At 41.0% G+C, this 16,811-nt stretch overlaps 1 protein-coding gene and 1 long non-coding RNA gene across 4 annotated transcripts in view; one reads left to right on the forward strand and one right to left on the reverse strand.

Annotated features, from left to right (window-relative positions):
* Nucleotides 1-1,001: 1,001 nt before the first annotated feature.
* Nucleotides 1,002-14,712, reverse strand: LOC107837827 (uncharacterized). Of its 3 annotated transcripts, XR_001663874.1 has the most exons (6): nt 14,537-14,712; nt 14,004-14,358; nt 13,718-13,781; nt 13,444-13,528; nt 12,416-12,511; nt 1,002-4,729 (listed from the first exon to the last, which is right to left on the reverse strand). It is a non-coding gene; the product is annotated as an uncharacterized LOC107837827 (long non-coding RNA). The 3 variants fall into 3 exon arrangements; XR_001663872.1 differs by lacking the exon at nt 13,444-13,528; XR_001663873.1 differs by lacking the exon at nt 13,444-13,528 and having other exon boundaries at nt 13,708-13,781.
* Nucleotides 14,713-14,840: 128 nt separating this feature from the next.
* Nucleotides 14,841-16,811, forward strand: part of lhx1a (LIM homeobox 1a) — a 9,044-nt gene continuing 7,073 nt past the window's right edge. Inside the window, exon 1 of the mRNA XM_007565545.2 lies at nt 14,841-15,727. Coding sequence (XP_007565607.1) covers nt 15,558-15,727 — 170 coding nt within the window. The 5' untranslated portion in view covers nt 14,841-15,557. The remainder of the gene's footprint in view (nt 15,728-16,811) is intronic.

Here is a 16,811-nt window from a genome sequence, read left to right on the forward strand (position 1 = left end):
TTATGTCACCTTTATTTATGCATGTGATCTAATAGGCTACCTTTTAGAAAACAACATGTTTTTGACGTTGGCTCTGAATCATTTTCCAAGCAGATGAAGACTCGTTTCAGTGTGAAAACTCCAGAATAGAGAGGTGTGTATCATGACTGTACTTATCAGAAAGAAGAACAGCATGTGCAGCATGTACAGCCAACGTTTATGTGCAAATATTAAGTACGGAATGATTCATACACTATAGCAGGAATGCCTTTTATTGAGTAAAATGCATGTATAGTGTGTTTAATGAATGTGTTAGAAACATAAAAAACTGAATATATTTACTGAACCTGCCCTCCTCCTTGAGTGTTTTCCATTTCTTTAGATTTGCATAACTATCAGAATCAACTCAAAAAAATTGGCTACTCTGATTAAAAAAAAACACACAGATTGTAAGATTTTCAACAAATCTAATTTCATTTATTTGGTGTAGAATTTAATCTGAATTTTGAACTCGAAATTAAGTTATTTAAAATAATTAAATTCTAACCATTTCTACAAATTCTATTATTTAACTAAATTCATTAATTACTTAATAAATATTGATATTATTTAGCTCAGCTGGTTTTTCACTATGTAGTAAAAAAACAACAACAACAACAAAAACAACAAAAACAAGCTGATTTGAGTCATGGAACAGTTTGTTTTGTGAATGTTTCTCCTGGATTTCCAGCATTTAACAGCCAGAGGCTCAGGTTGAAGGAGCTCCGCTCTCTAACAGGGTTGATGTTAGTTCTTGTGTCTGTGACTGAGATATAGAAACTCTGAGTCACAGATCTTATAAATTTACTGAATCTATGTACATGATAATGATATTTAATACATTTGAGTGTTACTGAAAAGCTTGTTTCAGTAACCCAGTTCACAGACTATATAGATTAATTCCACACAGACTGAAGTTTTCAAGCCTTTCTAATAGTTAAACATGATGAGGTTCTGCTTACAAATGAGAACACAGCATTAAATATTAGAATATAATATAATTTAAATTAAAATGTGAATCTTAATCTGACAATGAGCCTCATCTAAACATATTTTATACACTTCATGAACATAAGTTTTAATGTTCTCCGATGGTTATTGTGCATCACTAATGAGGATACAGTTGACTGATGTACAAAACATGAAATAGCAAAAAAAGAAACAAAAAATAACAATTCAGTATTAAAATGATGCATCATAAAAACCAATAATTTAAAATGTGAAGTCAGCAAAATGTCAGTGAAAAAAAGAATACTTGGTTTTCTAAATATTTAAAAGATTAAAAGTGGTTGATAAATCTGTTTCTTCTCACTCATTAAAGTGGAAATTGTCTGAACAAAACGTGATTGAGACGCAAGAAATCGATCTATAATTTTTGTGAAGTTCCTGGAATATGCTTTATACATATGGATAATATTTGCATTGAGAAGATCTTTGTCTAAAATATATGCAGTCTGAGCATTTTGTGGCTTCAGGGTTTGGTGTGAAAGAAAACTCTCAGATAAAAATCAGAGTGCTCCTCTACCTTCAGCTTGATTCTTAGCTGGATTCCCTAAAAGGAAGACGAAGGAGGGTGACGCTCTCTGAAACTACTGCTGACCATCCATCTACCCTGAAGACTTATTTACAGCCCTCTCTCCCCCTCCCTCCCCCTTCCATATCAGTGGCCGACGAACCTCACCACACACAGACCTGCATTGCCATTCTTCTTCCCCTTCCTCTTTCTCACCGGGTTTTGCTCTGGGTGTCTCTCTCTTCCTCCCTGGATGGGTGTGAAGTCAGCAGCAGCATGCTCCAGTGGAGCCCAATTAGACCTCCCTGCCCATGTCATTGTAAAACATTCCCCTCTCAGGCTGTGACCTTTTAGCCTTTTCAACTTATCAGGAGTGCAGAGTCAGGAGTGAAGAAGCGTTTTCCATGCAGCGGCATAACTATCCCACCAACATTTGCACACAGCATGAGCCAAGAAGTATCACAGACAGATTGGTGAAATGCATAGACAGAATAAAAAGAAACTTTTAACTTCAGGTTTAACTATATCAGAATTCAGTAAATAAATTAAATGAATCATTTAAATCCCACCATAGGTGTACAAAGACATACAAGAGTCTTCTCTTATTAATAAAAAAAAGCATGGCAAAATAGGAAAAATGGGAAAAATTAAGCACAACCTGACTGCTTCTGTAGGTTTTGAAAAAAAAAATAGCAGTCAGACGCTGCTCATGAAATGCACTTGAATAGAACATCAGCGAGTGTCAGAGCCTTCAAAATGGTACTATGAACAGTTTATTGCTCTAGAACATACATATACTGATCAATACGATGTCTGGAAAGAAAAAAAACATCAGCTGTCACATATTTCCATTTTGTCTTCATATTTATTTAATGTTCAGTAACAGTCTGGAATTTCTTGTGTAAGGTTGTAAGTCAGGCCTTGTCCAGTCATCGAATGATACAATCCTGCTACTTTTAAATGAATTCTTACTCCAACATACCGGAATCAAATGACTGAATCCCCTCATCAGCCTGGCGTTGAGCCATTCATTTGATTGAGGTGGAGCAGGAATGCACCTAAAAGTTTCAGAGTGGCATGTCTTGAGGACTAGGTTTGGCCTCCCCTGTTTTGTATCTAAGATTAAATTGTTTTAGAACCCAGGAAAGGTTTATACATGCAACCATTTGAACTTCTAGAGGAAGCCTTTTCTTTCTAAAAGGCCTGGAAGGAAATACATCAGCAATGACCGTAGAGAATCAACTCTCCATCAACTGGGTTATAAGAATGAAGAAATCGGATGATGACGTCACTTCCAAACGATACCAAGTCATTCACAGCACATTCAGTATGGAAAAAAATCTTCAAAATGCTTGACAATTTTCTCAAGGGTAGATGTTCTGCCAAGTCTTCCCCAAGGTCAACTGGAAAAACACCAGTATATCTTCGATGATTATTATGGTTGCCAGGATAAAGTTTTTATCTAAAATGAACATGACTGTCTGCTTTGGTTTGCAAACTTTTGCCTGAATGAATCCAAACCGTCATTTGGACAGGCATGACCAAGGTGATCAGGCGTTATGCATGAAGCAGAAAACCAAACACTGCTCCAACTGATAAACCCTAACCCATGATTATCAGTGAGAAGAACATAAACTCCTCATTATAGTATTGTAATGAGGTTTGTGAGGTCATCATTAGTGAAGCTAAAGCTGGGCCAGAACAGGTTCTTGCAACCAATGAAACAATGTCTTACATAAAAAAATGAGCAAATATTAATGTAAAAGTTAAAGTTGACTTTGCCAAGTTACTGCTGCTGAAGGCGACTGTACAAGCTACTAAGTCATGTTGTGGATTTTGTTTTTCACTGTTATTTACATTTTGCGTTTATGTTTGCTTACTGATCAACTACGGTTTGCAACTTATTTAATATTGTAAATCTGATCTTAGATTGAAGTAATTTTAGAAACTGGTAAATGTGTCTACATGGAACCATGTAGAGGGTTCAATTTCTTTATAAAATGTCTGAAAATAAACTTTTAAAACTTAGATGATATCACATATAGGTGCTATGATGTACCTGTTAGTTTCTGTCTTGGATCACTGACATAAATGTGCACATAATAGTGATCGATTGTAGTATTTGACCACTCAGCCTAATGCAAACCAAATGTGTGACCCCATTTAATTCTTCAAAAGCTGGCGGTGTGGTCTTATGAGTCTGCACGGCACCCTGTGTGTCTGGTGACCTTCACTCACATTGACAGACACGCCACACACTGTCTGGTACACCGTTGTGATGTCACCACTTATAAGGTCCCAATCTAGACATACCAGCTTCTTGCAAAAGGAATCATTTACAATGTCCTTCTGGTCTTCATGTGTACCTTTTTATTTCCAAACCTGATCATACATTCTAGGTGTCAAACATGTAGGTGAGCGGTTTCGATTAATAAAAGTATATAATAGAATATTAAGCTCATTTACAGTATATACTTTGCAAACTCTACAGCTTGACTTCTCACATGTTGTCATTTCAGTTTGTAAAGTTCCAGCTCTCGGAATAGCACCCTGTAGAGAAATGGTCCTTGAAATCATTTCTGTGGGGCGTATTTTTTAACAGATCATTTAAAAGGCAGAAAATCACTTCTGAAAGCTAAAGGTACATAAATTTACCTTAAACTTTAAGGTGAAGGCAAATGCAGGGGCTAAGCTCCTGACAGAGAGGTGTGGCCGTCACTCTGCTCAGCTGATTTACTTCTATTTCAAAGCTGAGTGTGAGTGGATCTCTGTGTGCCTGTGTGGGTTTTCTCTGAGTACTTTGTGGTTTTATGTTACATAAAAGTAATGAGTTTACAGCAAGGATTGTGGTTGTCAGTGAGGCCATTTTCCTTTTCTAAAGTAGCTAACGTAGATTCACTACGTCGCATCGTTCAAGGTGCTGAGCCTGCACCTCACTAATGCAAAGATAGAGAGATAAAACATGAGCGCCTTTATTAAGACAATACAGGACTTTGGTGTCCGGGTGTCTACTGTTTTAATAAAAACCATTCAGATTTTTAGCACTGAGCTGTAATACACTCACACTTGCTCACGCACATACATAGACATTCAAGTTCATTCACCGTTCAGCTCCCTGTTGCTCTTACCTGATGAAGCCATCAGCCAGACGCCGGAGACGGATACGCTTTTCCCGCGCTCTCATCCCCGCTGCAGAGCCTTGACACAAGGAGAGACAAACAATTTGGCCTCCCTCCCACAGTTCCAGCTCTGTGAGCCAGCAGGGGAGCCAGCTAGGGTTTTCTGTGTGCCTGTCTGTGTTACAGCAGTGCAGTGGTCGGGTTAGTTTGAGCAAAGACTGTTTTTGCTGTATGAAAAGTATAAAAGCGCTTTTTGTCTGTTGTGTTCTGATGCTGTATCAGTTCTGTGATTAGCATTGTGTCCTTCAACAAAGTCTGTCTGAGTTTAACCTTTGCAGGACATTAAGTGATTTTAGACTACAGCAGAGTGAAAACTGGTTGAGTCTGTAGCTGAAACCAGATATTTACACACACTAGAAAAAAAAACACATGTTCAGTTATCTTAATCTCTCTCTGACATTAAATCAGATTAAACCTTTTCTGCTTTAGTTCATTTAGGACTACCAGCAGACTTTTTACGTCCCAGAATATTAAGAAAAAGAGATTTTTAAGACACGTTTTATCACTTTCTTTAAATTCAGAAATTTACATGCACTGCTGTACTAAACCACGTGTGTCAAACTCAAGGCCTGCAGACCAAATGTGGCTGCCATTTTTATTGCTATGACCCTCTGAACTCTAACTGTTCTTAAATATTATTTTTATCAGTCAAATCATATCAGTTGTTATTTGGATAGTGCCAAATTACATCAATTTGAAAAGATCTTCAAAAGGATTACCCATCAAATACAGAGAAATATATACTTCAACAGTTTGCTAACTGGAAGTTTTATCTCTACATTCTGCCAATGTCCTTTGACATTCATGATGTGGTCTGAAAAAAAAAAGAGTTTGACATACATGCACTAACCCTTCAAACATTTTGGGAAAGCGTAAATAATAATCTCATTCCTTTGTAAGGTTGATTCACATCATTTAAGTTCAATGTAGGCCCGTCTGTGGGTTTATTTTAAGGCATATCCTCAAACACAGCTTGTTTTGTGGCGCCAAGAAAATATTTTATGGAATCAGCCAAGATATTAAGAGGGGACTTGTGAACCTCCGTGTGTCTAAATATAAACTGCAAGAGAATGTCCAACTACAGTTGAAAGTCTGCGTCCCAGAGGTCACTGCGGATTCACAGGAAATTTTCAACCCAAGAACAAAACTAAAACACAGTGTTAAGGGCTGGGTAATAGTGTCAGTATCTGTGATTATGCACATCCAATTCTAAAAAGAGTTGAAAAGACAATAATTTTAGTGTCATATCTTGTAGTCAGATGAAGGTAAAATTTAAGTGTTTGGCCCTAATGATCATCATTTCTTTTCTAAAATGGGGGAAGTTTGTAAGCCAATAATAAAAAGGTAACCAAGCTACAACTTTCTCTCAACTTTCATCCAACACCGCAAACACGGCAGCGGATCCATCTGTGTTTCTGTCCCATGCACATTTATCCCTGCGCTCTTCCTGTCCGCTGTTGACTCAAACAGCCTCTGCTCGTTTATTAGCAGCAGTGGCAGCATCATGTTGTGGGGCTGCTTTCCTAAAGGAGGGACTGGTGCACTTCACAAAATTGATAGTAACATGAGGAAAGAACATTAGGTCAAAATACTAGAGCAGTATTGCAAGACATCTTCTAGAAACTTAACGGTTTGGATGCAAATGGGTCTTTCAAAATAGACAGTGACCTTAAACATAGAACCAAGTCAGTTACAACACGGCTTAAGGACAATAAAGTTCATGTTTTCTCGTGTGGACACATGAGAAACCATACCCCTGCCCCCGTGTGTGTGTGTGCCCCCGAACACACACACACACACACACACACACGCATGCGCAAGCACAAACACACACACACACAAACAATTTTCAGAGAGAGATCAATTAACCTAACGGTCATGTTTTTGGAATGTGGGAGGAAGCTGGAGTAACTGGAGAGAACACACGCATGCTTGAGGAGAGCATGTAGACTCAGAGCAGAAAGACCGCCTGCCTTCTTCCTGCAGGCTAAAAGAACAAAAGCTGTTCTAACATGCAGTCCTCTTTTCATGCTGTGTGGGTAAAAATCTATGCAGCTTTATCTGAATCCGGAAAAAAAAAGAAAAAGAATCTAAAATAGTTTAATATCTGACCAGTTTGCCTGCAGCAGACAGACCCTTCTAAGGATGTGCATTACAGTTTTTGCCCAGCTTTGATTATTACCAGAGACACAGTAAGACTGGCAGGTGTTTGACACAAGTCTGGGACAAAAGGAAAACAGGGTCGTGTGGAGAGATGGTGAATATGAATCTTAATGCAGGTGCTGATGTCATTATCTCTAAATCCACTGAGCGGCCTCAACAGGAGGCAGCGGGGCGGAGGCGAGGGGGTCAGGCCACTTTCCATCCTGTGATTATCTGACCGTGAGCCTGGGCCATGACTGCCAATCCCATCCAGAGGATTTGCGTCTTCCTCCTCCAAATTCAGAAAGAGAATGCAGACTCATAAAGGTGATGAGAATTGAAGAATTTTTCTGGGAGACCAGGCCAAAGTCAACAAGCTTGTTTTGTCTGGTAACTACAGAGGAAGGTGAGGAAGATGAGGCCTAGGCGACACCTGAAACCCCCCTCCTGCACTCAGACGAAGGAGGCCTGAGCTGAATGAGGCTGCCTGACTTTAAATGAAATAAACAGTGTCAGATTTACACACTGCCATGGTTTCCAGCAGCCCTTGATAATCTCTTCCCAGAAATAAATTGTCCCATTAAAATGAAATGTTGCCCATATAGGTTTAATCAATTGAAAACGCTTGTTTGAATCCTCTGTAATTTGGATGGAATCCCAAGCATGTAGCAAAGGGCTGCAGCAAAATAAGATTATTTGCTGCATATTATAATATATGCAGCAGTTTTTATGCCACCAAACAGTGTCACTGAACCCCCTGATGAAATGTATGCTTATTTATATGCAGTTATTCAGGTATGCTGTAAATTCCAATTACTTCTTAAGATTTCTATTTAGCATGGGAGAGAAATATGACAGGGAGGCCCTCTGTTTCCAGCAGCATTGTAAATCTTGTTACCACTTTGCTGCATATAGCGAGGAAACTGCATTTATGTAAGTGAGTTAACAGAGGATGAGATTATAACAACTAGCCTATAAAACTATGCAGAGATGTAGAAGAGGTTGCACAGAGGAATCAGCCAACACAGAGTTTCAGACTGATTTTGACTGATTTATTGGAAGTATTGTTTTTTTATTTTATGTATTTATTTATTTTTTGCATTCTTAAGATATGCTAAAGTAAGTTTAGTTTCACAGAAAACCCTTTACAGTATATCTGTGGTCTTTGCTGGACATTCAACAAAGACCAAATTTATCCTGTTGACAAATAAACTTGACTCTAGGAGGCAAAACTCTACTTCCTGAAAAATGAAACAGTTCATTCTTGTTCCTGCATGTTGATTGGTCATTACCTGTTTTTTTACACTAAAGTATCTTAAAATTTCTCCTTTAACTCCAAAACACAAATAAGTAAATACATAACATGTAATCACAAACAGGTCTCAATCTGAGTAATTATTGCCAAAAACAAAAAAAACAAAAAAAACTCCAATCAAAATTTTCCCACCAAATAAAGTCTCCTGTATGTTCAAACTTCTTTCACAACACTTTTTCCTCTTAAGCTTTTGGACATTTGCAGTTTCCCTGTAAATCAGTCTAAAAATTGTCTTAAAGAGCCATTTTTAATGTTCCATTTTCTTTTTCCAATCTAAATATGAATGTCAAATGTTACCATCCTGTTAGTTCTGTAAGCTCTTCTACAACTGCCTCAGTTTCTAATTGCACTCCAAAAATTTTTATAAGTTGCCTTTTGAGCATTCCGATGTTTTCTTTACAGTCATGAAGACAGTGGAGTAAAGCAGCAGATTATTTAAAGAACTACAGTTCTATTTGGAAATCAAAGGAGGTTTTTAAATTACTCATTCATCGCCTGACTTCAGGGAAAAAACTCCATTTAAACATGGCTCATCGTGTTGGTGCTGAGTATATGTTGAGGTTAGCTTCTCCACAGGGGAGAACAGTTTTCACTTCACATGCTTTACCTTCTCTAAAAATATATATTCTACTCCATATATTTTATAAGGTCGTCTAGTCTGACGTGCTGCAGATGGATAGGCTTGTGTGTTTTTCACATGGTTATGCAGAAATACTGGGACAGCAGCAGTGTGGGATAGGTCTTGTCTAATGCCTGCGTTGTTTCATTATGAGCTCTATCGGTACAGCCGAAGAGGCTTCTGTCGATTCTGTCGCCCCTGTTGCTCCGTCATCCCGTGCTGGGCCCCCAGGGGCCCTAAATCCCCACAGCTCTTTCCCGCAGCCCCCCTCTGACGTGCAGCATGCCGAGGCGAGCAGCGCTTTGCCTATGCATTAGCCATCCATTTCCAGTGGCTGACACCTCTCCAACATAAAACCGTAAGGCAGAGGTAAAATATCTCTCTCCTGGCGAAAATAAAGCTTTGTCTGCCTCCTGATCTATTGGATATAAAAAAGAAAGCCGCGGCTCTGACGCTGGGCTTTACCTTCTGCGCTCCTTTGGTTTTTGCGCACACAAAAGCTCCGGTGAAGATGGATAGCGGGAGCGGCTGCTGTGCGAGCACCGCAGCAGGATCAGTCACTTCAGTTTTCCTTCCACAGTCCTCCCGCTCCCTCCCAAGCACTCTCTGTTTCGTTTCTTAGACTATTGATCAGCTAATTCTGATAATTATTCTGGATTTTCTGCCTAATCGGCTTTAGAAAAGTTCTGCGCTGCATTACTAACACCAAGCTGCTTTCAGGGTCCTGTCTGATATTTTTGACTTTTGATTTTATTGACTATGGAGAGAGAAAATTCAATTCATACTTGTACGAAGGAGGAGTGTCAGGAGAAACTCTCATAATCTCCCCAGATTCAATATTAATGTATTTCTCAGGCCTTCCGAGATGATCCACATTAGAGAGCTCACATGTCCACGTTTGCTTTTTAAAATTCATCAGCTGTTATTAGAGCAGTGCAATTATCATAATAGTTATTTTATTATTATTATTATTATTATTATTATTATTATTATTATTATTATTACTTTTATTTGTCTCTAAAACGGCACCATCTCCGTAAGGAGATGAAGTGTAGGCATGAGATTTATAGTGAGTGGGAAAGAACTCAACTGAAGCTAAAAAGAATACAATACATTTTACAAGAAGGTGAAACCAAATCTCACGTGGGCTGTTAGAAGGCCTCAAATAATGAAAATATTATGTTCCGGTCTTTTGAATAAAATCATATCTATCATTTCAGTTTCTCTAGCAAACAAATAATCGTTGGGAACATTTCTTTCGTTTTTTGTTTTTTTGAAACAATGTTTTCATGTAGCATTTTTCTTCTCACAGCCACAAGCCCTTTAAAGAGCTAAATGTTGCATTCTGGGAGCAATTAAATCCCTGGAAGATTGCTGCAGTTAAAAACAATAAGAACGTGCTGTTCTGGTTAAAATCCCTGCTGTGATTTGAAAGGTCCAGGGTGTTCTTGCATTAAATATATATAAATCTTTATGGCGTTATAATTTCCAGGAAACAGACAAGGGAAACAAAAAGGGCCAATTAATGAGAGCCCAGCTTTCTCCTCCATATTTTAATGCATGTATCAGCAGCCAGCACTCCCGCTTTCCACGCTTTCCCCCCTCATTTCTGAAAATCCGCTGCAGCAGCAGCCGGAGCGGCAGCAGCTATCAGGCGCTCTGCAGCCATGCAGCTCGTCCCCTGAGCATTGGCCAGCGGGCGATAATATCTCAAAGGGAGTGGTTATCGCCACACATTATATTATAATCATTAGTGATCCCAGCCCTTTCACCCCGACTGCAGAATAATCGCGCAGTACCATTAATCTAAACTAGGGGAACTGCTTTACAGGCTGCTCTAGGCCCAGTGTGCAGGATAATCTCTCAGTGAGGCTGATTCTGCAGTATCTTCACAAAAAACTCTCTTTTTGTTCGGACTAATCAAGGAAAACCAATGTTCTATTTTTTTTATTAATATAACCTATTACAGGATAGAAAAATAGCTTTTCATTCAACATAGGCATATAAAATAATAATGATGATGATGATGATGATGATGATGATGATGATGATGATGATGATGATGGCAACAACAACAACAACAACAACAACAACAACAACAACAACATCAACAATAATAATAATAATAATAATAATAATAATAATAATAATAATAATAGTAGTAGACAAATTATTAAGATTATAATTGGAATTGTAATATTAACTATAAAAGCTTCCTAAAGTAGAACATTGTAGATCATCATAGATCCTCTGTGATTTTTCTTTACTGAATGCTTCACTGAGGATCAGCGATGCTTCAGTTTGGAGGCCATACAATAAAAATGAAAACATAATGTCAAAATAAAGTGTCACGGCCTGTGCGCCCTTTCTTTGTCCGGACTGAATTCGCCCCCTAGAGGAGGAAACGAGATGTTGATCGCGGCCTTTTCTCTGACTGACCCCAGAGTCTCGCGGCGGGTTCCTGTTCCCGAGCTCAGAGCCGCTAATACATGATGTATTACACGACACCTCCACCCACCCCCACCCCCCAACACACCCCGAATAAAACGGGCTGCAGCGGAGGCTCTGTCTGCTGATGGTTCTGGGTCTGATCGAACCTCCGAATATTGGAGCGTTTGCGATGCTGAGGTCGATCTATAGTGGAGGCGGGGGGTCAGCAGGGGTTGACCGGCTGAGAAGCGACAGCTGTAGGGAGATGATCTATAAATCCCATCGGATTTCTCTCAGCACAGGCAGCAGCGGAGTTGGGGAGTCTGGAAAAATGTTTGCTCAGAGTTGTTGCTGGTTCAATAATCTGCGCTGAGTTCACATCGGAATATGTTTTGGGCTGACGGCGTGTTGGAGTGGGTGTGGGCTTGTCTCAACCCAAGCATTGACCCGGGTAACCCGTCGTCACATGTGGGTTACACCGCCAACATGTCACCGTGTTGCATAGTGCAACCGAAAAGGAAACACTCCGTTAAACTGCGCCTTTCCGCCCAGTTCACTTCAAAGCACTTAGCGGAACTTCTTAGGCAGCGCGCAATTTGTAAAAAAAAAAAAAAATACTGCAAGACAGCTTTGATTTGTATAGTAATTAACAAAGGTTTTGCAGTAAAAAAAAAAAAAAAAAAAAAAAAAAAAAAAAAAGCCTATTGCTGGTTCCTGTCAGTCAGTGTGAATGAATTTTGATCCATGGACAAAAATAAACACATACATTTCCAAGGCCCAGATCAGAGTCTGAAGCAGTTAAAACGTCAGAAATCAAAGTCCGTTTCGGGTAAAAGCCTTTATTTCTCTTTGTTTCCCTGAGCGAAATATTTGAAGAAAAGAGAAGGAAATAAAATAAAGAAAAAGAAAAGGGAATGAAAGAAAAGAAGAGAAAATAAAAGAAAGGGAAAAAAACAGAAGAATAAATCGATATCAGCAGAAATGGGGAGCGGACCGGTGGACCCCTCTGCCTCCCTCCTCTCCCCCGGTACTCTCAGCTGATCACAGCGCCAGTCCCGGATGATCACTTCTCTCTAAACCCGGAGTCTCCCCCCTCGGTAGCCCGGCCTATAGCGGCTGCCTCAGCCGTGGTTCGGCTCTGTGCCTCGCTCTGGGCTTTGGATAGGCCTTCAACATGCTCACAGAACGCAGCTAATCACCTGCTCGGTTCAGGACTGAACCTTGTTTTGTCCTCTCCTTCCTCGGACCGCGTCCCTCACGCGTGGCATGGTGACACCGGTGACTCCGAGCTGAGTCTGCAGAGGAAAGAAGAGACAAATAAACGAGCCATGATTACAGTGAATGATTGCATGCATCTCCACAGCCTCTTTCATTATCTCAGATGAATTATCTCGCAGTAGAGACGCTCACTGGTCTGCACTTCATAAACTCCAAATCTCCCGGGCTGCTCTGATAGGAGCCGGTACCTGCTATTAATCGAGGCGTCTAAAATTAGTTTCTGATTAGAGAGAACGAAAAAATACAAACAAACATACATCTATTCAGATTTAAAAATATATATATATTCTTGTAAAGGGAATCAATTAACACATTTCAGATTTCCTTTTCGTTCCCTTTAGTTAAGTATTCTGTCATCTCAATCTGTGTCAAACCATTCCGAGATTAAAGCGAGAGGCTGACAGCGAGCGAGAGAGAGAGAGAGAGAGAGAGAGAGAGAGAGAGAGAGAGAAGTTTTGTTTTCTTTAAACTGGGCCCAGAGGCGGCAGCGCAAAGATTCCAATTTACAACTTTCGCCTGCATCAGAAGGAAAGTGCGAATAAAAATCTGTTCCAAGCAAAGGATTACATCGGTGAGGTTCAAACCAGTTTTTCCCTTCATTTAATAGTATCTCTGGCTGGAGGGAGGCAGAGATATGTTAAAGCTTATAGTTTATTTAGATTTTTTTTCTCTTCTTTTCCATTCGTGGATTAATCCGCGCCTAGCTGCAGCTTCTAGTTCTTCTTCCCTCTTAGCTTTTTCTAAATCAGGCACAGATTATCCCTACTGACACACTATCAATGCATCTTCCGCACAACAACATTTTGTTGTTTACATGTTGGGTTAAGATGGGGGGTGAGAGTTGGGTGTTTTTGTTGTTGTTGTTTTGTCATTTTTCTGTCTGTGCCATCCGGGATTTAGTGGCAACAGAGTCAAGCTCTGTAGTCCATAAGATGTGCAGTTTTTCCACCGCTTCTTTGGAGAATCTCATCCCCTCAAGTGGCCCGTTTCTGATTTTTCCTCCGTAGGAATAAAAACAGAAGAGAGAATATGCTCTATGAGGAAGAAAGAAAGAAAGAAAGAAAGAAAGAAAGAAAGAAAGAAAGAAAGAAAGAAAGAAAGAAAGAAAGAAAGAAAGAAAGAAAAATGAGAACAGGAAAGCGAGCAAAAGCAATGCTCTCCTCCTAACCCCCGCCCCCCTCTCTCTCTCTCTCTCTCTCTTAGAACCAGTAACCTGAACTCACGTCCTCTTGAAGGGGTTCTCCTCGGGGGGAGGTGGTGGGAGATCAGGGGGAGCGGTCAGCTGGACTGTTGCATGGGAAGCAGCACATATGCGTGAGAGTTTGCGGCGGCTTTTCTCCACAACACATGCGCATTTCTTCAGTTTAAAGTGTGCAAATGAACACACAAATAAACATAAACCGCAACAGCCAACGCGACAAGATTTTTAAAGAAAGAAAAGAAAAGGAAAGAAAAGAAAAGAAAAGAAAAGAAAAGAAAAGAAAAGAAAAGAAAAGAAAAACTTCCAACCTCTTTCTTGTTAGATCTCTGTCATCTTGAAGCCAAAACTTAACCGCAACTTTTTTTTTTTCTATTAAGCAAATACAATTTCAGGAGTGTTTGCAGCCGAAAAACAAACGACGAGACTTATCTGTGCGGGGCGGGCCCGCGCTGCGGTGGAAGTGGATTGAGGTCCCGCAAAGAATTGCCTGGAAGAGCTGTCAACTTTCGAGCCTTTCAGTCTTTCACTTCCACGAGAGAAAATGGGAGGGCTGCGCGCGCTTCACCGGGGACGAGACATCATCATCACCATCACCATCATCATCATCATCATCATCATGGCGCTATCATCTAAAATGAGCCCTCGGCAGTGCGCAGCCTCCTGCTGTGAGAGGAAATATTTAGATGAGTCCAAACAGTTTAGAGTGCAGCGGCGACGCTCCGCCGCGTTGGGCCTTCGGGATTCTCTGACACACCAACACCGACAAAAACTAAACAGAGAGCGCGCGCCTGCAATCTGCGCCTCAAGCCTCTTTATCCCGAGGAGAAGTTTGCGCGTGTACCTGCTCGGATTCCTCCTCGTCATGCCCAGAAGACAGCTCTGCTCTGCAGCAACAGTCTCCCTCCGCGCCGCTCGCCCTGCGCCGCCGCCGCTGCCTCCTGCAGACGCCCTCTCTAACATATGACACTTTGCAGGGAAATTTTTTTTGACAATTGGTGTCCTGAGTGTGCAGCATAAATAGCAGGCAGAGCACTTGCTGGGGTTTGATGGGGAGGTTTGATGGCTCCTCGCGTGGCTCCTCGCTGATTGGTCCGGCCGCCACCTGACGTCAGGAGGACGGGAATAAGGCTGGTGTTGGAGCTTTAGGAGCAAGACAGTGAACCGGAGACCCCAGCGCATCCCGGCACACGCACTGTACCGGAGACTGAGGGGGGCATCCCAGCATCGCGCGGCCAGCACAGCTCCAGGATCAGCCCGCAGAGCCGGAGGGGAAAACACTCTTTGATGAAATCTTTTTTTTTTTGTTCCCTTTTTTTTCTTTCTTTTTTTTGGCTTTGTGGTTTTGTTTCTTTCTTCTCTTTTGGAGGACTGGATACGCTGCCATGTTAAAAACCAACCGAATTACGGTGTGAAAGCTATGATCTGAAAGCAGTTTCTTAAACGTGCCTGTGCTCCTGACCGGCGGCCGCTCCGCGTGCTGACCGATGCATCACCTCCAAGATCGCCGGGAAGAACAAGCTGCCTCCTGAGCCCATCATCTGTATCAGATCTGAATTCAGAATTTTGCCTCGGGCCCACTAACAGGACTGATTCCCCAGTTGTTTCATACCACTTGAGGACCTTCGGCGCCTTCTGCTCTTGTGTTTCCTCTTCAGACGGAGCCTGTTTTTTTTTACGCATACGGGGAGAGATCTGTAGTGACAGCTGATCGACTGGCCTCTCCGCGAACACTGACCCCGGAGCTGGAGGCGGAATCAGCAGAGGCAGAATTCAAACACTCGGTCAATGCTCGGCCTGCGCCGGTGATTGGGTTTGTGCGTGCGCGTCGCTCGTGGGGAGTTGCAGCGAGCCCAGCCGAAGCCATGGTCCACTGCGCCGGCTGCGAGAGGCCTATCCTGGACCGCTTCCTGCTCAACGTGCTAGACAGAGCCTGGCACGTCAAGTGCGTGCAGTGCTGCGAGTGCAAATGTAATCTGACCGAGAAGTGTTTTTCTAGAGAGGGGAGACTGTACTGCAAAAACGATTTTTTTAGGTAAGCCTGGGGGTGATGCTGGAGAAACTCACCGGCACCAGTTTGTTTTTATTGGGAGGAGTTCTTGTGTTGAGACGGCAGGAAAACAGGAACAGATACACTATGGATATTAATTCAGATTCAGCATAAATAATAAATATGTCCCTAAAGTCAATAGAAACGCTCTAAATTTTAAATATTAATAAGAATATTTTAAAGTTTTTATATGTATGTAGAGTATTTTTTAGTATTTTTATTTTTTCTGGGACATACATTTAAAATGGTCGACTACAAAAAAAAATGAACAAACAAAAAAAAAGACAAGTAGGCTGAAATAAAATAAGAATAGAAATGGGGTAAAGGTTAACTCAAATAATAGCAATAAATGTAACAGATTTTTTTTTAAAGCAGAGTGTATTTGTTATCTCATTTTACTCAAAAACGACAAAGTCACACTCAGCACCTGAGACAACGGGCTTTCATTAGCATGTGATTAATCAAAAGCTTATTTGGAATTCAATGGGAAACAAAAACAAAAGGACAGGACGAATATCCAACGCGTGTGCGCTTCTCTCTGAGCAAGGTGAAGCGTGAAAACAGGGGGCGGTTTGTTGGGGGAAGCGAGGAAATCACACCTGGGTGTATTTTTTCTAACATCGAGGACAGAGCGCCGGATCAAACCCGGGCTGGATCAGCCCGCTGGCCCGCGCTGTTTGCCTAGTCCGACTGAGGAGGACGTGATAAGTGGATTTGAATAGAGAACTGGTCGAGAAGATCAAGACCACAGACAAAACAACCACAGACACTTTGTCAACACGCCATCCACAGCAGCCAATATACAAAGTTGAACGGGGAGAGCTTTTGCTGTGGCAGGGTTTCCCCCTTCATCATACTTTTGAACTAACGTGTCCATTTATTCAGAGCAAGTCAGCGTTAAAGGAAAACACGACTTTACTGAAGGATGCGAAGAAGAAGTGATGCAGGAGAAAAGGCAGCTTTCAACATGTGGGAAGATTTAAATATTGTTGAAAACTAAAGAAAACGATTAAATGACAATGCAATGCGCTATGTTTGGCGTTAAAAATTACTATTATTTACTAATGCT

This window comes from Poecilia formosa, unplaced genomic scaffold (genome assembly GCF_000485575.1).
Source record: "Poecilia formosa unplaced genomic scaffold, Poecilia_formosa-5.1.2 Scaffold179, whole genome shotgun sequence".
NCBI lineage: Eukaryota > Metazoa > Chordata > Actinopteri > Cyprinodontiformes > Poeciliidae > Poecilia > Poecilia formosa.